We start from the raw sequence: 22,136 nt of genomic DNA, 5'->3' as shown, positions 1-22,136 counted from the left end.
GTGGCCCTGCGTGCCGCTAGCTGCCCCGCGCGCAGCGGCCTCGCGCTGCCATGCCTCCGCACGCGGCCTCTTCCTCTTGGCCGTGCCGTTAGCGCTCGCGCTCGATCTCCACGAGCAGCTCATGCACGGAGGGAGAAGGCGGAGAGAAGAGGCGTGCTGCTCCACGCGCCGCCACGGAGGGAGGAGGTGGGGAGGAGGGAAGGAGGCAGCGGCGGTGGGGGAGAGGAGGATGCGGGACAGCGGGAGGAGAGACAGGAAGGAAATAAGGATGGGAGAGAAGAAAATAATGAGAGGTAGAGGAGGAGGGAGAGAAGTACCGAGAGGAAAAGAATTGAAGTACGTAGGGCGTGTGGTCATCACCGTCGGTTTCTAATATGGTCCGTTGGTGATAGTCCGCTATCACCGTTGGGTTTTATCAAATTGGTAGTGATAGCGCGTTTGGAATATGTTGTTCTATAGTAGTGCAGGTATAGCCAAATAGCAAGCTAAAGTATTGAAACTTACGGACTTAGAAACGAAATTTTTTTTTGTGTGATTGGAGGGTAACTGACATGCTAGATGAACAAGGACTCCATGGATTTCATGTTATCATCACTGTTATCTTAGTGGATTCGACGGTTACCATTCTGATTTTTTAAAAGGTATGTATTTTGCTGCTGGATGACCCAATTAAGTTTTATTTAATTAAATGAGATGGTAAAAAGATATGTGTGAGGTAGGAGGTACTGGGTTTGAATACCACCAACGCATGCACAAGGCATGCGGGCCTTTTCCAAGGTTTGAAATATTTTTTTAGAATCTTTTATGTGTCTTGCCATTTAGTACCACCAACGTTTACTAAAAGGTCGCTTTAGTAACCGGTGAGTGACCAGGTACTAAAAATGTTGCTCAGTACCCTCTGGTTGGGGATCCAGTACCGATGGAATGACCAAAGCCCTATGACTCAAGTGAATGAATACGGAGATGTCATGCATATATGATGATGATAATGATGGTGGTGCCGGAAGCGCAGATTTCCATAATTTGACAACATATGGAGACTTTTTAATAGTCCGATTTACTTTGACATGTACTTTAGAGCCAATGACAAAGTAGAGAAATGCAATATAAAGGTATGTATTTAAGACAAAGGTAAATGCCAAGTTTATCTATGAGAAAAGGCTTAGGGCTCTATATATGTTACATGCGGAGAAGATGTCATTGGGTTGTGCCTGCTTCGTATAACTCGAGGACTGACTCGTTTAAAATTGTAACATACTTCCTCTATCCCAATATACAAGTCATTCTAGGAATTCTATAACAGATGAACAAGGAGGTAAAATATCATGTTTACCTCTATTTTATTACCCATATTTAGCACTATTTGATTTTTGCATGCACATGCACTTTATAAACAGTGTAGAATGACTTGTTTTCCGGAATAAATTTTAAATCCCAGAATTACTTACTTTTTAGAATGGAGGGAGGAACATATAATCTGAAGCATGCAACTTTCCTGATTTTGAATATGAGTGGTTGTCTGAAATTAGAATTTGTGATAACCATGAAAGTACTATCAAGGCTAACCCAGCATGATAGAAGACTAGAGCATTGGATATAACATTTGCATCGAAGGGTGACGTGACAGACATGGACCAGAAATGGAAAGATAAGGACTCGATTGGCCAACAAGAAGTTGACGGACGAAATTGAGTCCCAGACCCCACAGATGATGAACGGGATTTGATACGGGTCAGAAAAAATGTAGCAAATTGCTTCTATGTATTCTTGTTCTCTCTATATAAAGTATGCAACTGCAAGTCTGTAATTCAGAACTTCAGCAAGAAAGTGCGTATTTCCATGGGTCCCAACTCAACTACAAGAGCTTGACTGTCAACTGGGCCACCCTTCAATGGGGTGAGACCACTATCCGTGTCCCCAACTACCTTCCAGTTGAGCTTCTTCATGTCTGACTTCTTTTGATTTGCAGAAAGGTTAGTCTCGGTCAACTCCTTGATCTGCATAATTTCCACATAGAGTCATAACTTAATGGTCTTAGATCTGAAAACCAAAACTGCAGAGCAAATAAATTTTACTTACATTTCTCTTTCCGAACACCTTTCTTAGTTCAACTTTTGCTATAACTGAAAATCGAGGGTCCTCTGCTGCCTGCAGATCCAGCAAAGGTTGATCAGCATCATGGGTCCGCTGCCAAGCTGACCAAAAAACTATTGAATAAACTATTAATATACCTGAAAAAGATGGGCCAAGCGAAGTAATGTCGTACCATCATCTAGATTCTGAAAATGTATAGATGAGTTTCATTGATGAATTCAGATTGCTAATATGGTGTGTACCAATACTTCTTTATGAGTTAAGGGTGGATGGAGAGAGCATTATAATACCTGCAAGGTTATAATTGCAACATTATCAGGAAGACTGTAATTCGCATCCATCATGCTTGCTCTGGCAACATTATAGGATTTCCAATTTGTCTCATCCTGTAAGAACAAAATTATTAGTTAATTGTGGAACAGCATAGAAGCATTATACAGACAGGTTCAGAGAGTAAGCAATTATACCTCATGAGAAAAAGCCAGAAGATAGGGTGAATATACTTGCTGGCCATATGTTCTTCGCCAGTGAGGTCCATGACCTAGCTTGTCAACTTTGACATAGTATGTTCCCCTGGCCTGTCATTTTTATTTTGTGCGGAATTACAAGAGCTATTTTCAAATAAATAGCTGCATGCTGATGGAGAATACAGAGGCAACTTCAATATTGTCAACTAAATGTATACCGTGAGCCCCTTGCAGCTTCCATCCAGACAAACAACTTCACCTAGTGGCTCCTCCACACCTTTGCCATCATCTCTTACTGTTCGCCTGATAATGACAAAGTACATGGTTATTACAGAGGGTTCCAGTGTGCGCAAGGGAGATGTAACATAGTTATGTTCTAAAAAAGACTATTAGAATTCCTAGGGTTTGGTTTGTTCGATAGAAAGGATTGTAAGCTTTCCAGGAGTCCCCATTGTAAACCTAAGCTAGTCTTTGTCTACAAATATACAGCAAGCATCATATTAAGATACAGAAAACATATCCAGTGTGTTCTAAAACTTTGTCATAAAGACTTGGCTCCGGATCCTAAACATTTTGGTCAGAATGGTTCAAAAGAAAAGAAATCCATGAGCTGACTCCGAGATCCATGCCCGCCCCGCCCCGCCCCCCGCCCCCCGCCCCCGCCCCCCCCTCTCAGAAAGTATACCATACATTGTGCTCTAGAATTTTTTGGGGCCCTGCTTAAGACCAAGGCTGATCCTATACAAACTATCGAGCACAAGAGATCTTGGAACTATTTTGTCTTCTACAGTAGCAGGAACCTACAATTTGCTCAAGTGACTTCATCAGATAGTACCTGTGTAGCATAATCTCTAGCTCACCATCGCGAATACTTGATGCTCCAACAGCACGGTCCACAAGTACAGACACCTCATATTTTCCATCTGCTACATACGCTCCTAGATTGACCTGAAAAGTTGGGGTGTTAGATATCTGCAAGACTAACGGTGTCTAGTTGTAGAAAATTGAATCCTATATATATTGAAAGTATTTATGTATCATCTCACCCAGGATACATCGTTGCATGAAAAATATACACCAATACTTCTACGCGGCCCGGGGGGATGTCTCATACAGATAATTTTTTGTGACTCATATTCTATTATGGGTTCTAAAAAGCTGAAAACGGTTCAGTCTGAAAATGTGAATACCGGATAGTAATTTCCTGCAACCGGTTCAGTCATTTCAAGGTTCCAATCTTCCCTGTGGTTTCTCACCTGTAAATGAAATTCTATATGAATATCCATGGAAAAAGGGAGTTGAGAATAATTTAAAACTATAGTTTCTAAATTCAGAAGGTTTTCACATCAAAAACTTTTCAGTGGAGTAATAATGAAAAACATTAAATAGTGAGAAGGTTCCACAATGATCTACCTAATAAGTACCGTACAACTGTCTGATTTGAAACAAGTACAGCTGATGTCCAACGGACAAATTATATTTATTATTACCCTTTTTAGAAAATCCCTTCCATTAGAATCAGTATAAAATGTACTGTTCGTGACCATGTTTGCTGTCAGTCGAGTGATCACCTCCTTTCCTACATCATCATCGATAGGGATTGGGCCAATCTTATGTATTCAATAGGAACAAAATTGTTAGATCACATTTGAGTAATAGAAACACCGATACATGCTAGCATCACTATAATATCATACTGATATTGTCCAACCAGTAGGTAAATCTTATTCAAACATCTTTCTCCAAAGCTGAAAGTACTTAACTGACCGTGTATTCAACTTCAGCGTGCTCCTTGTTCTTGTAGAGTCGTGCAACCTATATAAAGAAAATTATTAACAACTATTTCCGTAGTGAACTGTTACCTAATGGTGATTAACTCATTCAGATGTATAACTTTGTCGGAACTACGCAGGCTAGAAAAAAAGAAATTTTTCTAGTACTAAGGTAACGCAAAACGAACAAAAACAGAGGAACGTATTTAGTAACGAAACCTAAAATGAAGAAGTGTAAATTGCAATAAAATCTGGCACCATCCAAGTGTCTAACAATAGGGTACAACAATTTAGTCCTTATGAAGAAAATTCAACACTTCTATGAGATTATCGTGTGATTCCTAGAATAAACATGCCTTAAATTATTAGTAAATTTTAAAAACCACATTTTTCAAATGGGGCAAGAATTTAAACAATAATATATATGTTCATTTATGCCTTAAACATACAGACCCGAATTTAGCTCCTGCGTTGATAACAAAAAGATGGATCAACAAAAAGAAATGCTCTTACATTAGGATACTAACAAACTATAGAATCTAATAAACTAGAGATATCTAATTAATTAGCCAAGACTAGAACCCATTTAGTTCTTGTGGTTGTATTGTTATCTTGGGTGGTCACTTCATGGTTTAATTAATCATGTTCATTAAACAAGCCAGTTGATCCATAGACACACATGACCGTAGTAACGAGCTCTATTCTTTAGTACTCTCTTCTAAAACTTTTCTTTTGATTGGTTTACTGTTCTTGGTTGTGCTTTTTTGTTTGTATGTTTGTATGCTTGTGCCAAAAAAATGAGAATAAATTCCAGAAAATTCCCAGGAAACCTAAACGATGGGTAATCACATTCTAAAAGTTATTCACATCCCAAAATTAAATATTTTTGGTTGTGACAGGGATCCACTAATCATGCAATCTACATCATATATTTAACAATGATGGGTTCCAAATTGCTTAGAGATCTGACCTGATAAATCCATGAGCTGAATTGTTGATGCACTTCATCAACCAGAGGTCCACGGATAACTTTCAGCGGCACCTAAAATGAAACTATAAGGGATCAATCCACTGAAATAGGATGATGAACATGAAGTTCTAACTAGCTAGTGCGTGACCTTAAGTTACTTTTTAAACAAAATATTGGTACATTAGAACTGTGTTCCTCTCTTTATTTTACAAGAGCTATTTGATAGCAAAGACCAAGTTAGGATGTCTAGATGGATCTATTTATTTGAATATAATAACAATATTGTCTTAAGTTAACCTATGTTCTGTGTTGTATATGACCTATAGAATCCATGCAATGAAACATGAAAGATTGGAGTCATGATAAACAAATCACCAAAATGTAAGTTTGAAAAACTTTGATTATTATCATTCTGATTCAGTTTTATGAAGTTGATAGAACAAAATTGCACCTCACATAACGAAAAAGGTTCAACATGCTCAAACAAAAATAATGTTGAGGATTATACTTGTTGATAGACCAAGTTGATTGAATTCTTGTTCAGGAAACAGATCAAAAGGTTTTGAGGTATTACACTATGATATTCCAGACTATATCCTTTTTAAGTCCATGGTGCTAAAATGCAACCAAAAGAAATACTGCACTATTAACAACTCTTGTCTGTGTGGAAATACAACAAGCACCAATAAATGGTGTTACTATTAATAGAAATTTTAGTCATCTTATACAACTTAATAAAATGTCATTGGTGAGATATATCAATGGAATATGGATAATAAATACAGATCATATGCTGTGAGGTATTACCGATGATGAAACAATGGTTGGTGTAGTACCATTTGGTCTAAATATATATGCTCCAGATGCCTAATATTAAACATTAAGCATATACATCATAACTGTAAATATATACTGTGGCCAGATTTTCTTTAACTGAGAAAAGATTCAGTTCCTTAGAAAAACCTGTGAATCCACGGTATCACCTTCGTTTGATATATACCAAAGAAAGCTTTGTTGAAGTGGTAAATCCACCTGAAACAAATTATCCAAATTTTGATATATAATTAGTGCTAATTAACTTGTATGATAGGTTAGGGCTCCAAGGAATTGTGATACTGTAGACGAGTTCTGTATCTAGAAAAATAACACGAATTTTTACTTGATGATTATTCCCTTAGAGCAAGCAGTCATATCATTCACAGAAGAAACAATACGCAGACATATTTTCTTCATAGAAACATAAATAGCTACATATAGTTTTTCATGATCTAAGGTTCTGTTTACCATAATATTAATGACATGGTACATTACCAAAACGGAAAATTATATACAGAATCCCTGCATGTAATAAAGTTATGTGTTCTTAACTTCTTATGCAGAAAATATTAGATCATGAGTAGTATCCAAAAAATATGCTAAGGCTTCCCTAAAGATAGTATATACAAGATTACAGTTTACAGAAATGTTTTATATATGCCAACTAGTTCCAATGCCTAACCAATTCAGAGGTTAGATCCATTGCAGATAATAATGTGACATTTTCATATATCAAGTATAAGCATGCATATAATATGATAGATCAAGTATAGGCACGCATAAGTTGGAAACTGGTTTGTCAATCTTATGTTAGATACCCCTATTGAAAAATGGCAGTTTTATATCGAATTGTCTCAGATGTAACTTGGAATACTGCTACATTTTTATCAACTCAACTATGACAAATTTATCTTAAGACTCACTCCAGATACAGAATTAAATATCCTCTTGAGTTGTCCTGATGCTGATGAAAACAACATCTTTAGAGGCCCGGGTCCAACTTCAACCGTATCAATACTTGGAGAAACCATGGTTGAGACATACCCATTATTGTTGTATCCTAGACAGATTGCAGGAAATTGATCACAATCTCACAAATTAATTTGATAATTTTTGGATTGAATGACAAAGAACATTACTATCATTAATCATGTAGTAGTTGTATGGCTAAAGCAGAAGATACTCACTAGTGGAAATAATTACTTCAGTGACAAACATTTTTCATCACCGTAAAGGCCAAATATGTCATTTTGATGAATTTTCCTTCGTCAAAGAAATCGTGTCAAGTTAGTTCTACCGTGACGAAATTCCCAAAAATGTCACATAACGGATTTTATCTGTGACAAAAAAAATTTCATCACGGAAGCATTTTCATTCTGTGACGCGTCACTAAAACGTCACAAAAATACCAGATCCACTGTGACGCGTCACTAAAACGTCACAAAAATACCAGATCCACGTGTCCTGGTCCACGGTACTCGGGATCCGCGACTGCTACAAAAGAGTTGTTGAGATCCCTTGGTTCGCGGGCGCGATTCTGTGCGTTGCGCCTGCGTTGAGCACGCTTGGTGTTCTTTGCCCGCCGGATCCGACGGTGCTCCTCGTCTTCATCATGGGGAGCGTCAGCTGTGGGCTCGTCAACTGAGATGTCCGCGAGTTGTTCGTTGTCGTACTAGGTGCCCAGCTCGTCTTCCTCCGCATTGTGAAGGGAGGCCATGCAGACTTGACGATCCGGCGAGTGGTTAGCCCTAAGGCTGTACTTGAGTAGCTCTGTGCTACTTTCTCCTTCTTCCGCGATAGGAGAAAGAGGTCTACCCTCTTGGAAGGGTAGTTCCTGCATGAAGGCCACAAGACGGGACTCGTAATCAAGTAGTTCGGAGGGCTCAAAGCCCTTCCAGTACATGAAACGTCTTTGCAATGTTGAAGTGATGGTTAAACCTAGAAAGCTACCCAAAAAAGATTCGGTGTGGCTGTCGGGTTGCGAGTAGTTCTCAAGGGCGGGGGCCGCCCGACAAGCGGTGACTCACTCATCTCCTAGTCCTTTTCGTATCTGGCTTGAAGGTATAGTACTGCACGCGGAGTACTCTTCATCGGAATCCGAGTAGATTTCAAAAACGGAGGCCTCCCGGCAAGCGGTGGCGCCCGCATCCTTGATCTTGAGCAGAAGATCCAAATCCTTCTCCAAGTTGGAGAGGGATTTAGATCGTGAGGTCTTTTCACATCGGTTTGAATCCGACCCGAATAGATCTGGTGCGTCACGAGTGGAAGTCGTGTTGAAAACGGACATCTTTTCAATCTACTAGGCCAGATCGGGAAGCAGCATGTCATCGAGGTTGTCGGTGAAGTCATCTAGATCGCTGCTTGAAATTGATGAAGAAGCCTTCAGCTCCTTGAAGTTGGCTAGGTGGCTATTGAAACCTCCCAAACCATTGGTGACATAGATCCAAGAGCCAAAGATGAAAGTCATGCCCTCGTCGAGCACGACGCTGGTGAAGTTGAAAGATGCCATCGAATTCTCCGGTGGATGCTCGATGAACACCCCTACCTGGCGCACCAGTTGTCGGTGTTTTACCGCCACGCCCATCGAGTGATACCCTGAGGTGGTGAGTTTGTAGGTAGCGTGTCGCCGAGATTAGGAATACGAAGGTGTAAAGGAACGCAAGATTTTAGATAGGTTCGGGCCGCTGAGAGCGTAATACCCTACGTCCTGTGTGATTTGGATTGCCTTTGATGATGATTGTCCCCGATGGGGTTCCTGTCCGCCCTTATATAGTCTGGGGGACAGATTTACATGGAAGTCCAAGTAGGGTACAAGCCCAGGAGTCCTACCCGAGTACTTCTCCGGTAGTTTCCTACCGTGTCTAACTAGTCTAACTACTGTACGAGTAATCCTACTGCATTACGAGTAGTTACAACAGATGTAGGGCGTGGGCCATGTCCCATCCCGTATCCTAGGTGAAGTGTGCCACGTGGGTAGTCCCGTGTGACCGGGTCTGACAATGCTGGTGAGTGACATGGCCAGGATATGCTGGCACGGCACGTGGCTTCGTCCACACTGGCAAGTGACGTGTCGGGCGGCACATGTCGCAAAGGGGACCGAGATGTGGTGAGCTAGCATAAGGCCACATGGCATGCTAGCATTATGCCACATGTCATTATTTTGTCCACCCACGTGTCCTCGGCTCGTTTGGACACGTGTGATCTTGTAATCAGTCCACGTGTCATTTCACGACATGGCCACGTGTTGTTTTCCGGTTTGTCCACGTGCCGTTATCCTGTTCGCCCACGTGTCCTCTCCTAATTTGCCCATGCACCTCTTTCCTGTGTGTCCACATGTCATTTTCCTGTTCATCCACGTGCCCTTTTTGGGTTCGTCCATGTGTCGGTTTCCTGATTACCCACATGTCCTTTCCTAGTTCGCCCACATGTCGGTTTTCTGTTTGCCCACGTGTCCTTTCTTGGTTCTGCCACGTGTTGGTTTCCTATTTGTCCATGTATCCTTTCATGGTTCACCCACGTGTCGGTTTCCTATTTGCCCACGTGTCCTTTCCTAGTTTTGCCACGTGTCTGCATCCAAATTTCGGCCATTCTAGATGAACAAAGGCATCGCAATTCTCGCATGCGCACGATAGATCAGCGCGCGTTGGTGCCAGCGCCACGCGCTTCAGGGGCCAGCGCCACCTCCCTCTCCAAACCACATCCACGGGCCTCTAGCAACACTGGTAACACTCCTTGTTGCTCAACATTGTGCCGGCACCTCCCGCCGGCGCCGCCACCGCCCGCCAGCGCTGCCACCGACTATTCCATGGCCACGGCCTATCTCATGTACTGCCAGCAGTATCGTCGATGCCGGCGCCACCATTGGCCATGTACAGGAGGACGACGGCCACATAGACCGCCACTTTGTGGGTGCCCGTGGCGGTGCGCTCGAGATTCTCATCGAGGACTGGTAGAGGTCTGATCACAGGTCCACGGAAAGACGACATGCATCCTAGTGACGAAGCAGGCCTCCGGATTGCTGACTTGGGCTAGGCGAGGAAGGAGGGTGTGATAGCCATCGGGGTCGTACCATATGTCGTTGGCCAACCACTCTATTGAAATGCGCCAGCCGACTTCGGGGTCGCGGCACATGCGGCGCATGAAGCGGCAGGTCGCCTGAAGCGCGCGGCGTTCGAACATTGGCCACACCAAGGTCGCAGCAAGGTGGCTCACAATCTGAATGGCCACCTCGGTAGGGAGATCCGCTAGTGACAACGGGCGCCGCCTCACCACCATGAGTCCCGGCGTCAATGACATCGCCGAATGAGGAGCGCAAGACGAGGCCACCTGAGGGCTCGCGCGCCGGCGTGGATGGAGCTGTGGCGTGTGGATGTCGGCGAGCCGGAGGGTTGGATAGGCGAAGCAGCGCGCGACGTATGGTGATTGGAGAGGAGGCGGTGGATCACTATAGCTCGAGAGGGGCTACAGTGCAGTTGGGGATTTCTTGAAAAAACAACCCTCTTTTGGGGAGGGGTGAGGACGATGAGATAGTAGGAGTTTGATGTTGAAATCCCCTCTTTGAACTAGCGTAGGAATGGCGACGATGTGGAGGAGGGATCTCTTGAAGATGACCCCTCTTGGGAATTGCCGCTGAAGACCGCGTCGTCGCCAAGAAGTTCAGGCATCGCTGCGTCTCGAGGGGATGGCAACCGTCTCGGGAAGATGCACAGGAACAGGAACCGTTACGGCGCCAGGGGAATTTACAAAGACACCGTTCCTTTGGAGTAGTCGTTCAGGAAATTAAACAAAGGCACATCCAAATTAAATACGTTGAGTTTCTATTTTTTCAGGGTAATATAAGATCTTCATTAATAATCACATATATATATGTATATATTTACATTGGCAATATTGGCTACTAGGACCAGAAAAGCAAAAGTTACACTATTAATTCACTCTAAAATTGTCTCCAAGAACAGCTCAATTTCGCCGCAAATCCGGCAGTGCTCGCTGCAAAACTGTCTGCATAGATGTTTTGCCATTTTAGATGAACGGCGCAATTCCCACCTGCGCACGGAAGTTCGCCATGCACCGGTGTCGGCGCCACCAGGTTCAAGGGGCCAGCACCACCTTAAATCCCAGATCGTATTTGCGATCCTCGGGCTGCACGGCAAACACCCCTTGTTGGTCAGCATTGTGCCACCGCTGCTCGCCGCCACCGCTGCGGATTCTGTCACAGCTTGTCTCATGTACTGCCTAGCAGTGTCGTCGACACTGGTGCCGCCATTGGTCAAGTAGAGGAGGAGGGCAGCCACATAGGCTGCGGAGGTCGTCCATTGGCCGCTTCGAGGTCGTAGCGAGGTGCCCTGCAATCTGAATGTCCACCTCGCATGGGAGATCTGCCATCGATGATTGGTGCCGCCTCGCCGCCATGAGTGCCGGCGTTGACAATGTCGCGGAACGAGGATGATAAGAGCAGAAGATCTTGAAATCCCCTCTGCGAACTGGCATGGGAACTGGCGATGATGTCGAGGAGTTCTTGAAGACCCCTCTTTGTCGCCAGAAAGTTTAGGCGGCGGCGCATCTCGGGGATGGCAACCGTCTTCTCGATCATGATGGTGCGCGGCAACAGGAATCGTCGCGCAGGGAAGGCCTAACATTTATTTGTTCAAAGAGAATGCGAGTGTGGAGCTAGGCGAAACACTTGACTAGCGCAGTGGTGGATAGCAACTAGCCTTGGCCCATGTTCAATCCCATGCAGCAGCAAAAGTTTTCCTCCTTTTTTAGGGCTCGTTCGACACACCTATTTTCACAGCAGGCCTTTTTCTCTTCCTGGCCGGATCAAGTGGATCCTGGTGGCTCGCTCAAACCTAGGCCGGCTCCACAACAATTTCATTTTGGGATTGATTTTGAAACAGGCCCAGGCCTTATTATCTACGGGCACCACCATGACACATGGCCACGATGTGGACATGCTGGATAGGGCAAGCAACACGTGGTTGCATGACTACCTGCCGTACCCACTACATGTACACATGGCGGCCACGTAGACCCACCCAACGGGACCCGCATTAACACATGTTAGCCACGACGACCTGTTAGCCCTCACTCGTACACGTGGACAGCCGGGTCCCACTTGACCAGTGGACCCCGCGTTGACATATTTGACCCATAACCCTGACACGTGGACCTTCGGATCCCGATTAGCACACGTGGCCGTCGGATAGACATATTGGACCTGGGACCTACAATTACACATGTTAGCCACGTCGGCCCCCTGGTCGTACTCGTACACGTGGACGGCCGGGTCCCACTTCTCCAGTGACCCCGAGTTGATATATTTGACTCACAACACTAACACGTGGACCTTCGGCATCCCAGTCAGCACACATGGCTGTCAGGTAGATATTTTGGACCAGTCAATTGGGACCTACAGTCACACGTGTTATCCACGTCGGCATGCAGGCCCGTACTCGTACACGTGGACGGCCGAGCCCCACTTCTCCAGTGGATCCTGCGCTGACATATTTGACCCACAACCCTAACATGTGGACCTTCGGGTCCCGATCAGCACACCTGGCTGCCAGGTAGACATGTTGGACCAGTCAACCAGGACCTACAATTACACGTGTTAGGCACGTCAGCCTGCTGGGCCCGCACTCATACATGTGGACGCCCAGGTCACACCTCTGCAATGGACCCACATTGACATAGTTGACCCACAAGCTTGGCACGTGGACCAGCGGGTCCAGGTCGCTACACGTGGCAGCCACGTAGACACGCTGGACCCTCTGTCATCACATGTGGCCTATGGGTCCCAACACTACATGTGGCTCACTAGTTCTATGACGTGTCACGGTTAGCACAGGTACGAGGAGTTGATGGCGCACCGTTTTTGTGATGATATGAGATGTTATTCTGTGACGCGCGTTTTACTTTCGTTATAGTTCCGTAGGGGCTGAGGCTACCACCGATGAACTACGATGAAACTGGGATTTTTATTTTTAAAATGATGAAGTTTCAAATGTCACGTGGAAAAACATCATGGAAGCTACTATTTCTATTAGTGACACAAAATTGCCAAAAGAGTAAAATGCATCACGAGTCCTTGAAGTTGTCCCATTATGTCAACGAGGCCTCTAAACTTGTAAAATGCATTTTTGGATCCCAAACCGCGTAAAGGTTCCATCTCAGGTCCCAAACGCGCCATGTGAGGTTCTGATGCCAATGTGACATGCCACCATGGTGCCATTTTGGCGAACACATGCACCCCCTCCAATTTCTATCATCTTCACTCAGCGTCCTCTCTCCTCTCCTCCCTCCGAACCTGCCTCCTCTCGCATGTGAGTGGGCGGCCTTGATCGGCGGCTACCTAGCCACCGGCTGCCTCGCCGGCGGAAAGGTTCCAGTGAGGGGGACTGGCCTAACAAGGTCCCCGAGGCGCGGCACAACCAAGGCACGGGCTATCATAGGGAGATGTCGGCCGGGGACAGCCGATAGCCAGCAGGTGGCGGCCATGGCCGTGGCAGCCCGGCGTGCGGCGGTGCAACTTCGGTGGCACGGGGAAGCTTGCGGGGAAGGGCCGATGGGGATGAGGGAGTTCTGGGAAGCTCACTGTGCTCTTGATTCAGGTACAAAGGGACTGGAGTAAGCGGTTGCAGGTGAGGGGAGCTCGAACGGCTCCAATGGCGGTCGGCGGTGGCTTACTGATTCTCGGTCGAAGAGCTAGCAAAATGATTGGGGAAAGGGGCCGGACGGTGGAGGAGCAAGTGGGGAAGGTGCTTGGTGGAGCAATCGGTCGGGGAAGGCCGGTGGCTGGCGGATTTGGTTGATGAGCTGGTCCGGCGGCAAGCACGCAAGCTTGTGCAGCGACTCGTGCGAGGTGTGGGTGAGTGGCCCACTGTGCAGTAGGTGTGGGCACGTGGAAGGAAGTGTTCCTCGCCTTCATATGCTGCTTCAAAGGTGTGAAAGAGGACCTAGATAACTTGCGCTTGCCCTGCCACCACGGAAGAAGGTTGCCTCATCCGCAGGCCCATTACCAAGCACTGCTGAAGATGCTTGGGCTCCATGCCATGTCGCACATGCAGCGGTTGCTCATCAAGGCCACCATTGCCGGCAAGCTGAGGAAGGGCAGAGGAAGGATAAGGAGATGCAGGGAGGGGCGAATGGAGGAGATGCAGACTTTGGAGGAGCTTTTTTGCATATGTTCATTTGTGGCGCCACGGTGGTGCCACGTCGGCATTAGAAGCTCACATTGCATGTCTAGGACTTAGGATGGACTTCTTTAAATAGTTTGAGAACCCAAAATATGTGGCACCACGATGGTGCCACGTTGGCATTAAGCTCACATGGCATGTTTAGGATCTAGGATGGACTTCTTTAAACAGTTTGAGAACCCAAAAATACATTTTGAGTGTTCTAGACATAACTGATACAGTTGGACAAGTTTAGGTATCTGTGGTGCATTTTACTCTTGCGAAAATACAGTTCTCTTGCATATTCAGTATTGACGTTAAAAAGTCAGAAATAAGCTAATTTTGAAACATGACACATATATGTTCTATTGTTTTATAAATCATAAAAAAGGTAAGGATACGATATTCTCCTATGCAGTTTGGTACCTCCATGAACCATGATAAATGCTTTTTTGTACTTAGCTACTTATGCCCCCAGCATGAAATGGCCAATGAATTAGAAATACAATCATATCAGAGTTCAATCTAAATATTTAGGATAAAGATGGTTTACAAGTACCTGGGGATCTTGAAATGTAATAAGAATTCCACCCCATTGGTGGCACAAGCGCTTGAAATACTAGCCAATACTTTGGTGGGTTGTCTGCTGTGATTTCAAGATAAGCCTTCAAATAAAATTTCCTTAAGTTTCTTGTCACGTTATCAACCTCAACTAGTTGCGACTCAACAATAGTTCCATCAGAGCTTTTTACAACAAGGTTTTCATCATTCACCTAAAAATATTAAAAAAAATGTAACAGTAGAACTGGAAAAGCGGTACACGAGTCCTAGTGTAAGTACATATTTAGGGTATAGTAGTGACCCTTTACCCTTGATCCCTGATGTTCTTTTAAGTATAGTGTCAGAAATTACTGAAACAAAGTGCTGAATGACGTCTACAGGCCTTACCGGGACCCTTATGAAGTCACTACGTTCCCATCCAAGAGGGTTGTAGGCAACTACAACCTGCAGAAGATTGTATCAGTATCTGAAGTCTTAATTGATATGAAGTAATTAAAGAGATTATACTCACTAAACTCTTTACTGCTGAAATTCTTTCCTCAGTTGAAGGGCAGTAGCTTATATTGAGAAGAGGGCACTAAAAATTGTCAATAAGAGATAATTTGGTCAGGTAATCTGTTCAGGAACCATATGAGGACCATTTAAAATTCTACATGAAGTTAATATATAGTATCAAATTGTAATATTTCTACATCCAAATATTGCCAAAACAATAAGAGCTGGTCCCCTTTTCCTTGTTTTGGTAAGATGAATTTATTCACCAGCCATGGGGAAAAATATGGAACAAGTGAAACATAAGAGTAGTAGCATCACAAAAGATGTTTCAAACAACTTACAGCACAAAATTAGGACAAAAGCTGTTTCAAAAAACTTACACCACAAAATTAAGTGCACAGTTTCTTACCTGACTAAATTTTACTACTGAGGACAGACATGTTCCATTGGAACTTGTTAGACAGGTCAGAGCAATGTTCACACCTTTCTCGACCTATAAAAAATATTAGGGTACGGTTGCTAATACGTCATAATGTCTATTGTAAAAACGAAGAATATTATAACAAAAGCATTGCTGCAAGGGAAACCTTAGATGCTCCGAGAGCAAGGCGCCTTGAGTAGTCATCCGTCGTGTGTTGTTTTGCTGTACCTGAGACAGCATCATGATGCTGGGAAATTCCTATCGCGTCTTCCAAGCTGGTAGTGAACAATCCTAAGGAACTCCTACCCACTAAAAATTCTATCTGACGTGCAGCCTGAAGAAAATGTCAGCTTTCCAATTTCTTTCTAGAACTTTATGTATAATTTATACAGAACCGTACCATGATTCATGTTTGTAGTTGTAGAGTGTGTGCAAATATCATACCAGGTAATATCCACTGTGCACTCGAACATATCGTTTGAAAGTTGGACGGCTTGTATAATACCCAGTCCAGTATGTATTTTTTGCATCAGCATAGCTGCAATTTGCAGTAGAACAAGCACACCGTACCATGTTTATTTTTTAGCATAAAATGTTCATGATATTCTACAAAATTTAAGGACTCACGGGAAATAATCATCATATTTTACTGGCCAAGATTTGTTTGATGCATATTTTGCATCTGTGTAGATGGATGGAGTAGAATATAATGCGTGCACTCGGCCATCCTGCAGCATTCATGACATTATCTTCAAGTTTTAAAATACTGTCATCATACCAATTAAAAAATAGCATATCACTGAACTGCTTACACATGACTAGAGTGTTTAGGAAGATGTTAAACATCATAACATGTATGTTATCTTATTAAACGAGTGAGATTCACGTAATGCCTATTGTGATCAGCAGAACCAACCCACATGAATACCTACGACCCACATGAATACCCCGTGGGGACCTCATTTCAGATAAGCTACAAGTCCCTTACAAAACTTATATCCTATGCAAATATATATCTAGTATTGTTTGCAGAAATGTAAATGAGTAATTGTTGTAAGTGCAAAATCAGTAATACCTTGTTCACATGATAGATAAGTTTGTCCATATTCCGGAACCAAGATTCTGCATATTGATGACTGAAATCTTCCCCCATGGTCCACATTATGTCGTTTGTACGAGTAACATTTGCCTGATTATCAGAAGTTAGATTCAAGTTTGAATTGGAATTGTAATTTAAAATTGCTCTAGTGAACACTACGACCTGTGGCAACAATGTTTGAAGTTTACCTGTGCTATGGCTGCAGCAACAAAATCATTAACTCGTTCTTCGACATTGTAATCAGACAGCATCAAGTCATCCTAGAAATTTGAAATTAAGATATGTACCTGTTGTAAGGTTCAAAGAGCAAGGAACTGGTTGTGTACATGTACCTGGACAGGCATGATACTTTCATCCAAAATTTCGAAGCCAAAGCCATCTGGAGGACTATAATTGACAGGAAATACATTTGCAAATATCTGATATTAAATCATAGAATCAAATTCCCTTCACAAAGTCAACATTTAAGCCTTCATTCTAACGAGTAGGATATATGAAACTATATGTAGGAAAAGAATAATATAAGAACCTGTGAAGATGAGCCGAAAGTTCTTGAGCCACGCCATATGACCTCTAAGGCCTTATCTGCTTTACGCTTTTCCCTGTCTTGGTAATCAATTCTTGCAAAATGCACAGAATCAAAGCCAAGCTTTACATGCAATAAAGTATAGAAAGGTTAAATGCATATGCTTCCCACAAAAAAATGATAATTTATCAAGAAAAAGGTCTGTTGTTTAAAATCTGAACAGCCATTATATTAAGGATTATTATTTGCATCCACCATACAAACACAACAATCAGTCAAGTAACTTGACTGGCACCTAAGTGTACATGTACCTGCAATGCCAGCAGACTGAAAATGACAACTAAGTGCTTAATGATTGTTGCAGTTCAATAAATCTAGGAGATTATAATGGTACACTGCTTTGTTGATTTTGGTTACACAGCATCATCGGAAATATGATGTCCATATTACCTCTGCTCCAAGCAAGTAAGCTTGAACCGCAGAATGTCCAAAAGGATCAATTTGCCAGCCAGCCCTTGGAGTCTTATTGAATTGTTTCTTGATCATGCGGTGACCAAGCGTGGTTTGATCAATCATGTCAATATAATGGACTGCAGCTTCATCATGCATGCACCATCCACCATTTCTGAGTCATGATATGTACAGAAAACTTTTAGAAAAAAAATCTGAACAAAAAATCAATGAACAAGGAAATTCACATCCCATACATGAACTCTAGCTGGCCTGAATCAATCAACTTGCGGACTATCGCTTGGATGTTTGAGCTTTTCTCTGCCCACCACCTTTGGAAGAAAGCCTGAAAGTAAAGGAAAAGTCAGCCTCCGAGATTAATATGAATAAACAACTGCCTGCAAAAAGTAACACATCTAAGCGATATACTTTGGCGTATTCTTTTCCACACCTGAAATTTGGAGTATATACTTTTTAACTTAGAGGAATTTTACGGTGCATGGAAAAAATAGCAGCCCTTCATTAGTCTAGATCTAATGGTTCTAAAATAAAAGGAACCTCTTACAAGAAACTAGGTACCTGTTATAAAGGACTGGGTTTGTGGGCAGGAACTCATTACAAAATTAAGTGAAAAGGGTATATTTGTATTTTTCATTAATCACCTCTCGGGTAGACCTATATGTTCATCAAATTGATCCATAGAAGATATCGGTCTGAATTGCTGACTATGGAGCCTCACGACGCCGCACCTCTCTCGACGTCGGCGCCGCCGTGGCCCGGCCCTGTTGCTCCTGCCGCAGCAACTCCCTCTGTCAGCATCACCGCTACCTGCCCATCTCGCTCTGCGGCTCCCTCTTGCCCATCCATCTCCGTGCATGCAAGCACTAGTCGCAGGGCGCCTGGGCTGCCAAGCTCCGCCGCAGAATCCCTGGCCGACGAGCCCCTCTGCTGTGATGCCTTAGTGTAGGATTTCCAATACACTGCCGTGGTGTGCTTTGATGGAGATGGGGGAAGGGGCGTTCGGGAATCGGTGGCTGGCCGACAGGGAACGACGCGCAGGCCGCCGGCAGCCAGCAGAACGGAGGTTAGACTGTCTCAACAGGTGACCCGTGAGGCAGCCAAATCCAAAATAGATATCCGACGGAACTATTTCGGTCTCCAAGAATACGGAAATCCATTTTACTTGCGAGGAGAAGCACAACCTAAATCTGAATATATTCTTCTCTAAACATCCATTTGCAGAGAAAAGGGTTCTCTTTTAGTTTATTATTGGAGAAAACAAAAATGGGTATTGAATCATTTGCGTGTAACGCGCAAACCTGGAATGGATCTTGTATTTTGAGTGTTATTGTTGGAGATAGTCTTAGGGGCAGAAGTGTAGCCGATCTATCGTGCCGAGGATTGCAGGACTAAACTACCTCTAATTAGAATAAAACACCTCCTTTTGAGATCAATAGTTCAGAAAATTCGAGAGGGACAGAACCGGAGATTCCTCCAAAATACTGTAACGAACCTTAACTTTTTGGAACCTACAATTTTAACTGCAAATTCTCTATAAATTATGTTTTTCTGATCACGTCCGCGTGCATACCTTACTTACACTTCCGTTCTCGCTTCGCGCAAAAAAAGATTAATCTGAAGGTACTATAGCTAGAGGAGTTCGCTCTATCCTTGCTCAACTAGTAAGATGGTACTAAATATGTGCGCGCCTCGTAGGCTACAACTGGACCATATCTAAACTGGGTTGGCGGTCACGTACACACCCCACAAAAAACCCGACGTTCTTGTCAGTCCAACTCCGCGAGTTCGCAACCATACATCTAGTGCGGTGCCATATGCCATGCCACATGTGCCACTGAGACCATAGGCATCATGCTCCATGTACCCGTACATTGATCTATACGCGCAACCGCGAGAGGTGGGTTCTGGTACCAGTTGTAATAGCTCATCCTCAAAACCGCACTATCGAGTCCTTTCGAGGGGCACACCCATGTACACATAACACCATACTTACACTTTTATCATCGTTTCATATAAAAGGGTTAACCTGAAGATGCTACGGTTGAAGGTCAAAGGCTTATAAGGTAGATTCACCCTTACTTAACTAGCAAGAAGATACTAAACATGTAGCATCTTCGGGCTAGATCAAATTGTATTAGGATGTAAGTTAGACCAAATAACATAATTTAGGAGCCAAACTGAACCAAGAAATAGTTAAGGGGTTATTTGGTGTTTGGTCATACTTGAGAGGAGTAATTTGGATTTTTTCCTATCTAAAACGTGTTCAATAAGACCTAAAATGTGAATGTGTGATCATAGTATCATCTTTCATTACTAGAAACAAGCCATCAATCGACTCCAAATATACCGGTAAGTAGGGGTGGTAACGGATCATGACCTTAGTACTCTCTTCACAATCCAACTTGGCACTTATATATTTTAGCTCAAAATTGTATAAGATTAGAGTCCGACCCTTTTAGGACCGACTCTTAGATTATCTAGGCTAAAATTTAAGACCCTTTACCATCCCTATCTGTAAGCATCGAACCCTGTACTAATGCGCATTAGTATCGTTTTCAATGCCTACCTGTATATTCGGGGTGGACGGAAGTGTACTAATGTATAATGTATAGATTTTAGTATCGGTTGGTGTTACCACTTGTTACTAAATAGTCCACAGGTGAATTCTAAAGAAAAGCATCTCCCTTGCTTCCAATCATAACGGTTGCATAGGTGAGATGGTAAGTAACATAGTGTACGTGCGAGGCAAGAGCTCCCAAATTTGAGTCCTATGCACCACTCACGCATATATTTCCTGTGATAAATGGTGCGACTTGTGCCTTATGACTTCTCGTATGTGCAGGCTCTTCTCAGGATTCAAATATGTTTTGCTTTACTGGTTGGTGTTACCACTCAGTACTAGAGTTACTTTTAGTATCGGATGATTATGCACGTGTTACTAACTTTTAGTCATGATTACTCGGTACTGGTTGCAGAATCGATACTAATAAGGTATTTTCTTGTAGTGTTTTAGACAATGTTTATTATATTTACATCCCAAAATTTCCATTTGAACTAACTATTTGACCACAGATTTGTACACTATTAAAATGATTTATCTTTTAGCAAAGCTATAGGCTACACTACTGTAAGGAAAGCGACACTAAGAATGGACGGATCAAGTCTTCAAGACATCGTCTTGCATTACGGAGTACTTTACTTATTCATGTAATTGTAAAAGGCACTTGATACACTACATTTTGCAAATTTATATCTAGGTGGTTCACATGTGGGTCATTTTTTCTACAGTGATGATATACAGTAGCCCGTGAACAAGCTAGAACAAAGGCTCCGATCCGACGACACAAATTCAGTTATTCTTTCGCGTAGCAATAATATAATAAACCAAAGTGGAAAATCATTGCCTGTGGGCACTGCGCATTCAGTCTAGGATGTGAACGAAGACAATGCCTGTCAGCAGCATGGGGAATGGATCGATAGCGATTAGAAGGCTCAAGAGAGAAGAAGGTGATCACACGGGGTAGGGGTACCTGCTCTACGACGACGAACTTGCGGGCGGGGTCCTTGGCGAGTGCGTCCACCACGGAGTCGAGCGTGTTTATCACGCACGCCCTCTGCCATCGACTTTCCCGAAGGTGAGCAGATCGGAGAACGGACGGCGCGGAACAGCGATGCGCGGAAGTGGCCGGCTTACCTGGATGCTGTTGTTGGATCCGAGGTAGTACTGGTCCACGGTCTTGAGCCAGCCGACGTCGTCGTGCGAGTGCGGCACCAGGTGCACGTGCAGCTTGCCGCCCGCCACCGTCGTTTCCGCCCCCGCGCTCGAGTTGGACGCCACGGAGAACGCCCTCGCTGCCGATGCCCCCATTGCTGTCGCGGCCGCCGCGATCACCGCGAGCAGCAGCGGAAGTGCCGTCGCCATGGCCGATGCCTGTGGCGAATACCCGGCCGCGTCCGGGCTCGATGATCGTAATGCAGACCAGATCGGTCAGTCTTCTCGATCTGACAACGCGGATCACCGTACCGGGGCTGTGTGGGCGTTGGCGTTTGTTTTCCGCTGGCCGTGGCGCTCACCGTGGCTCCGTCAAAATTAGCGCTCTCTCTCTCTCTCTCTATATATATATATATATATATATATGCATATTTGACAAGCGCATGGGAAATGGAGCTATTGGATTATTGGATCAAAGTCTGTCTAAATAATAAAATTTATGCTTGTAGTCTATTTTTTAGTAAAATAGGTACGGCCAAAGCCTCCCTCCAACGTAAA

General features: G+C 43.8%; 1 protein-coding gene across 1 annotated transcript; it reads right to left on the bottom strand.

Moving 5' to 3' along the window:
- Positions 1-1,808: 1,808 nt before the first annotated feature.
- On the bottom strand, positions 1,809-21,788 carry LOC112876275 (probable alpha-mannosidase At5g66150). Its single transcript, XM_025940349.1, has 28 exons — positions 21,561-21,788; positions 21,397-21,480; positions 18,103-18,191; positions 17,846-18,020; positions 17,399-17,518; positions 17,202-17,288; positions 17,058-17,129; positions 16,846-16,959; positions 16,398-16,498; positions 16,215-16,308; positions 15,937-16,104; positions 15,759-15,842; positions 15,366-15,431; positions 15,242-15,298; positions 14,853-15,066; positions 7,043-7,179; positions 6,267-6,335; positions 6,111-6,170; positions 5,304-5,375; positions 4,329-4,376; positions 3,752-3,817; positions 3,397-3,509; positions 2,780-2,864; positions 2,562-2,672; positions 2,385-2,480; positions 2,232-2,279; positions 2,080-2,148; positions 1,809-1,997 (listed from the first exon to the last, which is right to left on the bottom strand). Exons 1-28 carry the CDS (start codon positions 21,786-21,788, stop codon positions 1,809-1,811), a joined length of 2,916 nt encoding a protein of 971 aa, XP_025796134.1.
- Between the last annotated feature and the right edge of the window lie 348 nt (positions 21,789-22,136).

Source organism: Panicum hallii, chromosome 9, assembly GCF_002211085.1.
Source record: "Panicum hallii strain FIL2 chromosome 9, PHallii_v3.1, whole genome shotgun sequence".
NCBI lineage: Eukaryota > Viridiplantae > Streptophyta > Magnoliopsida > Poales > Poaceae > Panicum > Panicum hallii.
This window is presented reverse-complemented; position numbering and strand designations above follow the sequence as displayed.

Bases quoted from the DNA above. Each gene is read 5' to 3' on its own strand.
- LOC112876275 (XM_025940349.1), bottom strand. From the start codon at position 21,788: ATGGCGACGGCACTTCCGCTGCTGCTCGCGGTGATCGCGGCGGCCGCG. The intron at 6,336-7,042 runs GTGAGTCTTAAG...AATTTGTTTCAG, and splicing joins TATTTAATTCTGTATCTGGA to GTGGATTTACCACTTCAACA. The intron at 4,377-5,303 runs GTCAGATCTCTA...TTCTTTATATAG, and splicing joins TCAGCTCATGGATTTATCAG to GTTGCACGACTCTACAAGAA.